Below are 10666 nucleotides of genomic sequence, written 5' to 3'. Positions count from 1 at the left end.
ATGGAGCAGTAGATTCTGATCCAAGCTGTGGAGGCGAGCGTTGGTAAATTCCGTCGAATTCCACTGTGCAAGTGCAAGTCACGTGCGTGTGAACGAAGCCTTGCAGCTGTGTCAGTTCTGGATAGAGGTATAATAGCAGAGTGGAGACCATCATGAGCAGATCGGGCGGCCTTATCTGCAGTCATTTCCGTAGATAGCGCAATGGCCCTGTATCCAATGATACGCTACATTGTGTTTTTTCTCTATTGCGTGACTTTAAACTTCCATACTGAGGCTAGGAGAATTGAGAGCGGGGCGAGTTGTTGCATTATTGAAAGACTAGAAACAGTGCACAAAGTATGAAGGCCAGTGAAAACACAAAATGAGCATTGACTTGCAACTGAATTTTTTATTCAATTATATATACAAGAACAATACGCACACATCAAGCAATGTCAAAAAAAATCAAGCAAATGAAGTGAAGGCTATTAATCATGATTGACATTCTACTGATCCTCATGTCTGCATTATTTTTATAAGGTACGCTTCAATGGAGTGCCATGCATGCCTACACGCTTACTCCAGTGCAGACTCTGTTTTTTCGAAGATAGGCCTGCACCCACACTGACCACATTGCAGGCAAGAAGTGGTAAAGGGACGTTTTCACTAAGCAACGTCTTAATGCTCACTTAATCTGGTATAAACACAATGCTGCATTTGCACTGTGTATTTGCATTTGCACTTGTGGTCACTGGTAAACAATGCTGAACATGGAACAAATTGAGTGGCCATTTAAGATATCTAGAAGGGCCATGTGTATCTTATACATTTATTTTTGTGCTTTAATAGTGATTACATATTCTTGAAGTATAATAAAATGTGTTACATAATGGTGTCACAGGTCACAATCCATGTTTGCTGCTGTGCAATAGCCCAAACTTTGTATCCAATGTGCATGCATTGTCCCAAGTAGCCATGACACTAGGTCTGTTCGATTCGCACCATCTGAACCAGTTCACGAGGTGCAGTAATGGTGCCCTATGAACCATGCCATTAATTTCAAAAGAATCACAAAAGGTGCAGGGCTGGTTCACAATTTTTCTGCACGTTCCCTACAGACGGTGGCAAAACATAGTGCAGGCGTGCTGGTGCAAAGCAGCAGACAATGAAGCACACGGACGTAAGCACCACTGAAACCATGCTTACACATGTCTGCCGTACCTAAGCAACGCGAGGTGTGCTTACGCCTCAGTAGCCGACCATACCTGCAGTTTAGGACCTCTCAAAATGACATAAATGGCACTCTTCAGGCGGGCAAAACATAATGCCTGCATTGTGTCTACACCTCGGCATTTGTTTAGAGCGTCGCGTTGTGCCTGTACCGATGAAATTAATTGAGCTGCACAATTTTATAACTTCTTGTGCCCCGCTGTGAACTGGTTCATAGTGGTGCAGGTGAATCGAACGGACCAATTGTGATAGCTTACGTCACAACAGTAAATATGTGCAGGAAGGTCTGCAATGAAGACTTGGTTGTATACAATAATTATGATGCAATTAATTTGCAATCTAAATTCAATTTTTAATTATGTTGAGAAAGACAGTTTACACATAAAACTCTCTTTTGTCTTTCTCGATTTGACAGCACAAATTCTCAGTCGAATGGCACTATAATTTTTAAAAATCTTTCTTTGCAGCCCCCCATGGCATCTTTAATGAGCGCTCACTTTCAAACTAGTTGGCCTTGCAATGCAATTATAAATATTTCAAGCAAAGCAAACAAATAAAGGCTGACAAACATAGCCTCAACATTTATCTCTTTTCTTGTATTGGTCTAAAACGTAGCTTTAATTTAACCTTTCAAAGCTAGTGAAGCCCCCCATAACAAACAATACCGGCTTTCAAACCCCGATAGTGCAAGTTAACAGACATTGATAATTCAAGGAAAATGTGACTGGATGGGGAAAGTAACGGTCGAGCTGTCTGTAAACAAGGCAAATGGCATTCTTCTGGACGGCTTCCAGTTTGTTAATGTTGGTAGCTTGTGCACATTCCATATACAACTCCACCATATTCTCGAAAAGGTCATATTAGCCCAATTTATATGAGAAGTTTAACATTGTTGGTAGATGATTTTAGCATTCGCTGCAGCTATAGTAGTTCATGAAAAGCGTTAACACAATAATATCAACATGCTTTGACAAGGATAAATGATAAGGCAAGATGAAGCCTAAGCACTTGTATTGAAAAACCCCGTCTAAAGTTAGCCTGTTATTTGAATAGATAGAAATAACTGGTGATGTATGTTTTACGAAGGACTATATCACAATTTTGTTGAAATCATTCACTGCCTGCCAAGCCTCACACAAGGCACAAAATTGGGAAAATGAATAATTCTGGCATTGACAGTCATAAGTAGAATTAATTTCGGGATATAGAAAACAATCGCCAGCATACAATCAAACGCTACTTTCTGTGTTACTGGGAAGGTCACTTATGTAAAGTAAAAATAGTAAGTTGGCAAGCACAGACGCCTAAGAACACCTGATGGCACCTAGTATGACAGAATCAAACGAGTTGAAACTAACAAACTGCAAACAATTTAAGAGAAAGTTAGAAATGCAGTCAAGTAATATAGAGTTTTAAGGATAATGCTCAGCTTGTTCAGCAGTTAGAACAAATAACGTAACAAAAATAACAAAAATGGCATCTAACTGGATTCTAATGTCAAAAGCACAAGTGAGGCCGTGAGTGAATTCCATAAACGGCAAGATGGTACTAAATCCATGCAAAATGCCATGTTAGGTCTGTTCGATTCGTCTGCACCACTGTGAACCAGTTCACAGTGGTTCACGCAAAGTTCAGAAATTGTGGTGCAGGCACAGTGCGACACTCGAAACAAATGCCAAGGTGCAGAGGCGGTGCAGGCGTTATGTCCGAATAATGTGCACAGAGTGCGCGAGTTTGAGAGGTCCTGAACTGCAGATATGATCGAATTCTTGGGCATAAATACACACACCACACTTGCATAGATACATCAGATGTGCATAAGCGGGGTTTTAATGGCGCTCATGCCCGTGTGCTGTGCGGTTTGCTGCGCTGCTGCCTCGCGCCTGTACGCCTGCACCAAGGCAGCACCGACAATGGAGTGGGTGCAGCAAAATCGTGAACCAGCCCTGCACCTTTTGAAACGAACGGCGTGGTTCAGCGGTCACCATTGCTTCACCGCTGAAACGAATGGCAGGGTGCAGCACCTCGTGAACTGGTTCAGATGGTGCAGGCGAATCGAATGTACCTGTTAAAACTTAGATAGGCATTATGTGATTCAACGAATTCAACAATATGCTTATAAGCTATGTATTACATTTTACTAGATTAAGGTGTAAAAAAGATCAATCTATATATAGTTACAAAAGCACGCTTTTACCAGATTTAGAAAGGGGGAGGACTTTCGTTTGTTTTCAAGATGAAGGAACAATACCTGTTGTGAGAGAACACTGAAAAATAATAGCAATGCTGAGGAGCCCACTGGGAATAATGTACGAAAATGCATTAGGAATTACGTCAGGGACCCCACATTTCTTAGATGGGCCTTCATTGAACAACATTTCCTAAATTCACAGAAGTACTTCTATATTCTAACCATGTTATTAAGGCATACAACATTAAAAACAGAAAGAAAAAAAAATGCTATGGTAGTGTTTTCAATAAGAAATGAGCCCCTAAGGGTGCATGCACCAGTAAAACTCTACACATGTGCTTGACTCCTGCTGATTGCTTCAAGTTCAGCTGAAGTCGCACAAGCCTTCTACACCTTAGTTAGAGAAGCTTGGCTTTCCTTGCAGAGCGAAGACAATTGCAAAAAGAAGGCACATAAAAGTAGAGAGGTTTTGTTATAGCCTGTACAGTAAGAGATCCACTGAAGATGATTACAACACCAGCTAGCTGCTGTCCCATAATCTCGGGAGATAAACCATTTATCTACACACATGCACAGGGTGGAAATGATTGTATTCCCATGCATACGCTACATAATGACAATCACCACAAAACCCCGTCGCATTACTATTACTTCCACGGGTAATTTTCACTGCTGCTATGGAATTGCTGTCTCGCTACAGCAACCAATACATTGGACATTTCAATTGGTTCATGAAAGCGGGATGGGCACTCGCCAGACTAAAGCAGAAGCGTTACACACACTGTTCAACCCCCAGCCTCGTGTAAGTCACTTAAAACTCGTCACAGACACTTGCTGACTGCCTTCAGGCGGGGACATGCCTTTCTGTTAGATTCACGTTTCACGGTCAGACTTTCGCGTCATTAGACTGACTAGGCTTCTGCGTGCGCAAAGGGAGGCGAAATGCGTGAATGCAATTTGTTTATCGACAAAAGGCACTCCTATCTTGCAAAGTGATAATTGGAAATATCTATGCACCCTACATCGATCGTCCAACGGCGGCGCGCATCAATTCTGCGTTTTCGAGCTCGTGAGCAGTGTCTCGACGTGTTACCCATCTAGCGACCGTAACGTGGTGTCGAAGGCTAAACAGGCATCCGGCTATATTGGAAGACGCAGTCACGACTAAAACTAGCAACAGTCTACGACACATGCTACAACACACGAATTATCTCTGTCGGCACCATGCAGTCGGCGGCGCAGTGTCACCACACGACTCTTCGAAACCGCCAATCCATAGCAGGCGACATGTGGTGCCGTTTTGTGGATGCAATGCAGTTCCTTCGAAGCTTCACTATTATCTTCGTAAGGGAAACGTTATTCGCACTCACTGATACTACACAGTACACACCACACGGCCACAAGTAGCCACAGCGACGAAAAGACCGTCTCGTGCGATCCCCTCCCCCGCTGCGTGCACGCATGTGTAGGCGCCCACAGTCATTTTCGATTTTAAAACGCGGCATTAAATCAAATGCTCTATATATTTCGACGAAGTATATTTAACAACAAAACGATAATACTAGCATTTCATGTCTTCTGTTAAACTGCTTTCTTTTTGGTTACGTCATTGCGTGGCAGCAGCGCTCTCCACTTGGACTTCGCTGGTGCCACGCGCGTGTCACCAGCGCCGGCCATATATGTATATATGTATATATATATATATATATATATATATATATATATATATATATATATATATACAGGGTGTCCCAGCTATCACGCAGCATGATTTAAAAAAAGAGGAACGGTGTTACGCGAAGCAAACCTAGTGCGTATTGTTTCCAGTACAGTGGAGTAGCCGTCAGTAATTTTTTCGTTACTGAGATTTAATTACGTAATTGTAATTAATTATCGAACTCGAGAAGTACTGTCCTAATTGTCAAAGTGTCAATGAGAAAGTTGTAGAGCAACATGAAAAACTCCCGATACAGCTTTCTGTTGCTGAATAAGTGCTACGTAAATGTGTTTTTCGGGGTGTGAAAGAAGCTCGCGAATACACGCAGAATAACCGCGCGACTGGCCACTCGAGGCACTTTGCGTGCCTCGAGCGGCCTTATATATACATATACATCTACGTATACATATATATATATATATATATATATATATATATATATATATATATATATATATATGTAAACGAGGGATTCATGGTTACCTGAATGATCCCCCGGTGCTTCGCCCACTCATCATCATTCACTTCGTGGATATGCGGTGATTTTTTCATTTCGTGTACACCGCCCTGGTGAAAGGGGTCGGTTTTAAAGGCAGAGCTGTTTAAGCCGGGCGCCATGTGTCAACCGCAAACAGAAAATGTGGGCCGATCCTGGCGGTTGGGCAGAAAGGGTCCAAGCGTAATGGCACACGCCCATGTGATCTAGTGAAGCTGAGCCAGGCTAAGTCAAGCTAAGTATGGTTGGGACTACTTTCACTTTGTCAGTCATCGATAGCAAATCGATAGCCAATCAATAGCTAAACGATAATAGATCCATAATTAATAAATTCAGGAAAACGCTGGGGATGACTTGGTAGTGCTTAGCCTAGAACAAATACGAGGCCAATGCCTTGCGATAGCCAATCAATAAGTAATCGATAATCGATCAGTCATCCATATATTCCGCAAAAGCGTAACCCGTAAGGTCAGGAACAGCTAGATGCCGATCAGCTCCGCTGTTTCTTTAGCCTTGTGCCACTAGTGCAAGCTACGCTAAGATTTCTTTATGTGATACTGCATCAAAAGCGTACTGCAACAGCGGGAGACATTTTGTGTATGCATTTCATGTGCTTACGCTTGTGATTCCTGTCATATTGCCTTCCCTCTGTCTTCTACACTGAATGTTCAGCTGAGGGTAAAAAGATGGAAATATAATATAGGTGCTGTAGTTTTCTTTGTGTGTTTTGTACTCGCTCTCGGCGCCTTTCATTCACCGCTGCGCAGCGCGTTCGCTCTTTCAACCTTCCTGGTGCTCGTTGGTTCGGTTACGCCGAGGGACGCCGAGGCATGCCAACGGTCCACGCAGGAATGGGCGGCTAAGAGCTGCGCAGCTCTTGTTCCCGTGCACATTGGTATCTAAAGTGACACATGATTCATGATTAAAAGAGGCACTCCGGCCACTCTAGTTTTCGGGCATGCTAAGGCACAACAGCGTCGCCTGCCGCAATTTATCTTATCAGGTGATCAGTCACTTGTGCTTATCTTTTTCTGCTGCAGCTGTACATATCGCAAAGTGGGCGAAGTTACGAAATAATGCTTAATTACAACAAAGATGATGCAGATTTAACGCACACGTTGGAAGTGGACGCACACGTTGAAATTCGACGCTTTACGAAAGCTTTGCTTCACACAGATTTCAACAAGTGCGCTGCATCAGCACTTTTTTTTTTGGCTGGAAATGTGTACTGTGTCGTTCAGCATAGCAAGTTTCTTGATAAAACCGTATGTAAAGTTACATGTATGTAACTAAATGTGACAAAAATGAGCAACACTGGCTAAAATGGCGCCGTTTTTCCTCCCGCATTACGCACTTGGAGCTGACTATACCTTTACGCTCGGCGTTTAAAGAGGCGCAGCTTGGCAGTACGTTTGTCGACGTGAGCGGCAGTGGTCGTGTTTGAGACAGCTCAGTACTTCCATCGAGCGAAAATTGCCTTGAGTGCGGCGTTTTTCGAAGATGTCTCACACGCGTATACATTGAACACCATGCGAGGAGTCCAAGCACAACGCTGAACCTTGTTATAGCTGTCCATGCTCCGCCCCGCCACCTGCCCAGTCTGCGGTGCACCACCGAGGAAGGTCCACGTCGTAACTGAGTGCCAAAAACAGCCGATGGATATTATTATTCTTAAACAATATACAGTGTACATACGAAACATAAAGAGTGCGACGCAGTCTGCGGCACATGTGAGGCGTCGGCAAAATGGCGGCTTGGCCTGCTGACACGCATTATAAATTGATAGAATCAGCTGGAAACTAGCTAAACTATCTTGCAGCTTTGCCACTGAGCCTGTAAATCAGAGGCGAACTGCAGTGGTTGTTTCATGTGGAGAGAGATAGATAGATAGAAACAGGCTCCTTCAAAAGGTACATAGATTTATATTACCGAGAAGTAAACACGGCAGCTTTCATACAGTAGACGCACATACTATCGATACAAAACTTTATATTGCAGATCATTAAACGAATAAGATGCGCATTAAACATACGGCTGCATGAAAAATACAAAGTAGAGAATAAATGCTAGTTCTCAAAAACTTTGTTTCAAGGCAAAGCTACCAGAATACAATTGATTTAAAACTGGCGCGAGCACATCAGAGGCAGCTTCCACAAGTGAAGAACGTGACAAACACCAAAGGAGTGCGTACAATCTTCACACTGCTTGTCACATCTGCATGCGGTTGGTGCTAAATCCACGGCGTAACTTAGAACTGCCCAGACTGCTGCTGCCAACGCTTTTTCGACTCTTCTTGCCGGAGGACTTGGAACTCTCCAAGCTTGCGGTCTTGGTCGTCTTTTGCCACGTATGCTGCTCCAAGGTCCGCTTCATGTGATCCAAGGCAATTCTAGTGGAGTCCGAAGCGTCCCTGGCCACGATTTTTGCTTCCTCCACCACAGTCGTGCGTGGCAGGGCACGAATGACAAGCAGAGAAGCGAAAAGGAACAGTCCCGTCACGCCAAATACCACGTCTTCATGTCCGGTCGGCTTCAATACAAAAGTCACTGCCGCGCACATGGCCGCGGCACGTCCAGAGGCGAATGCCCAGCAGAGGGCGCCACCCCTCACGGCCGATGGGAACAGCTCAGCGACATACGTGAAACAGTGGACGTAAATCACAGTGGACGCGCCCTTGGATAACACGAGCAAGACCTTGGTGATGGTGGCGAGTCCAGCGCCGGCGGTGATACTCATCGCGCATTGGATGACGCCCGTCAGAAGGAAGCAACTGGTAAGTACTGTGATAAGGGTGACGCCGGTCATCAGGAAGTGCATCGCCGCGTACGTCAACAGTGTGATGGCGACGTTGAGGCCCGGTATCCAGAATCCCCTCCATTGCGCCGTGGAGAAAGCGTTGACGTAGAAGACGAACGATACCGAAAAGCATACCGCGAACATTGCCAACGCTCGACGTCGGAGGGAGCGACAGTCGATCAACTCGTCTGCGTCTGCGCCTTCTTGACCCACGTGGTTCTGGATCTGTTCCCTGAGCTTCTCCACGAGACAGGCCGTGACCGCAATCGGGAAATTGTTTGTCTTGGCCCCCTCCATCATGACTGTTTCTGCTGCGTCCAGCCTTCCTTTCGCGACGAGCCAACGGGGTGACTCTCGTGCTGTAGACAAAGCAGGCAGCAGGATAGCCGTCGGAGCGAGGAAGATGATCTGCTTCAGATGCCAATTGATGACAATAGATTTGACGATGATGATCCAAATGTCGCACAGCGCCGAACCCACAACAGCTAGAAAGAGGACCTGGTGTGGCCTGTGCGTGTGCGTCATTACCTCGAATGGGATCAGGAAGGTGAAAACCGTGTGTACGGCGACACTGGCCCCGATAAGGAAACGTGCCACAGCGTAATGCACATAACTTGTCGCCACCAAGGTGGATACCGTGCACGTCACCACTGCCACAGCGGAGCCGAGGAGCCAGGCTCTTCTGCCGACGTAGTCTACGAGGGCTCCGACCAGGACAAGGCCAACGACTGCACCAGTGTTCTGCAGGGTGACAAGGGCGGCCGGCATCAAACGTCGGTGGCACACCATGTTCCAGAAGCTCACCGCACTGGTCTCGGCTGTCCGAACGTCGTAGTCCCACTCTTCGCAGGGCGCGTCGCGTGTGTCGTTGTCTTGGGGTTCATGGTCGTTGAAAAAGCACTTGTTGTACCACCGGCCGGCCACTTCAGGTCCCGCGCCAGTCTTCCCACGCTCAACGGAATTGCTGAGTTCTGCGGGTGGCTTGCAACGTTCGTAGACGCGGCAGCGGCTGAAGCGTCCATCGGCCTCGATAGGTATGGCGATATTTTTCCAATCGGCTACAGAGATGTTGAAGCCGGCGAGCGGCTTGCACCAATGGTCGACATCACCGGTGACGACGGACACCACAATAGTTTGACATTTAAGCAAGAAGGCACCCAGAAGAATCAGAAGGAGCATCCTCTTCTGGAAGGGCCCATGGCCGAAGCCTTCTTCGCAGTCAAACGACTCGCTTGTTCGGAGATCAACGCCGGCCAGTCGCTGAGGGAGCAGGAGGTCCATCGCGTGGTTGCCAGATGCTGGATTTCGGGTTTAGAAGGCTTGAAAGAACTGTACCCAAAGGGAAGATTCCAGACGAGAGCGTTATGTGCGGACCGGCAGGAAGGAAACGTTCTTCTCCCTCTTCTACTTCTGTGCGCGCTTCTGACTGTGTACCTTTTCTTCGGCACTTTTATTGCTTACTGAAGAAAAATTGGTAATATGACTTAAACCTTTACCCTTCTGCGTTTTCGTTTAAGTAGCCTATCGCTAGCCCACTCATGATTGCGAAGCACCGTGGCAATCATGAGTGGGCTAGTCGAAAGCCCTTCGTCGGTTTTCGCTGGGGGTCCCCAAAGCAATAGTGGTAAAAGTATACTCAGCGAAGATACTCAGAGGATCTCTTCCCCAGCACGTATTTGTACTGGAGAAGGGTAAGAGGGGTGTGAAATATTAGGGGAAAATTAAAAAAGACGCAGTTTCGCCCGAAAGGCGAAACATCAATTGCGATAGGAAATTAGTAGGGAGCTATACGACGTAAGGATAGTAGTTTTATCGGCTGCGTAAACTGGGATACATTCGCTTACTAAATGAATTAACAAGCGTGGTGTCAGCGCACACAATCAAATATGAATAGATCGTTCTCGATGTCTGCAGACAACCCCTGTAAAAACGCTGGTGTGAGCAAGCGCGCCAGCAGCAGCGAGCGAAGGTTCGTGTGGTCTATCGCTTGAATGGAAACCGACCGGCGAAAGCACAGCGCATACAAAGGTAAGAGCCGTGTGTAGATGGCTTTCAAGATACGGTGCACGCGACAGCCCATAGCCGCGCCAAGTACAAGTACGCAGTTGCTGGCACAGTAGAAACCACACCCCCTCCCTGCCGCGCGGCCTTCCCGCTTTCCTCCTTTCGCGTGGGAGATTCAGTCGCCAGTTCCCCTTGCACCCGGTCGCAAGATACGCGTTTGGTGCCGCATCTAAACGTCGCCTCCCCTCCCTCC

General features: G+C 46.1%; 1 protein-coding gene across 1 annotated transcript; it reads right to left on the bottom strand.

Moving 5' to 3' along the window:
- Positions 1-254: 254 nt before the first annotated feature.
- On the bottom strand, positions 255-9690 carry LOC119464037 (solute carrier family 22 member 7). Its single transcript, XM_037724856.2, has 2 exons — positions 7826-9690; positions 255-645 (listed from the first exon to the last, which is right to left on the bottom strand). The coding sequence occupies exons 1-2, from the start codon at positions 9688-9690 to the stop codon at positions 513-515; spliced, it is 1998 nt and encodes a 665-aa protein (XP_037580784.1). The 3' UTR covers positions 255-512.
- Positions 9691-10666: the final 976 nt, after the last annotated feature.

This window comes from Dermacentor silvarum, chromosome 9, assembly GCF_013339745.2.
Source record: "Dermacentor silvarum isolate Dsil-2018 chromosome 9, BIME_Dsil_1.4, whole genome shotgun sequence".
Classification (NCBI taxonomy): domain Eukaryota; kingdom Metazoa; phylum Arthropoda; class Arachnida; order Ixodida; family Ixodidae; genus Dermacentor; species Dermacentor silvarum.
Note: the sequence above shows the minus strand (reverse complement) of the source record. Positions and strands in the feature narration are given on the sequence as shown.

Bases quoted from the DNA above. Each gene is read 5' to 3' on its own strand.
- LOC119464037 (XM_037724856.2), bottom strand. From the start codon at position 9,690: ATGGACCTCCTGCTCCCTCAGCGACTGGCCGGCGTTGATCTCCGAACA. The intron at 646-7,825 runs GTGACAAGCAGT...GACGTTGCTTAG, and splicing joins AGCACCAACCGCATGCAGAT to TGAAAACGTCCCTTTACCAC.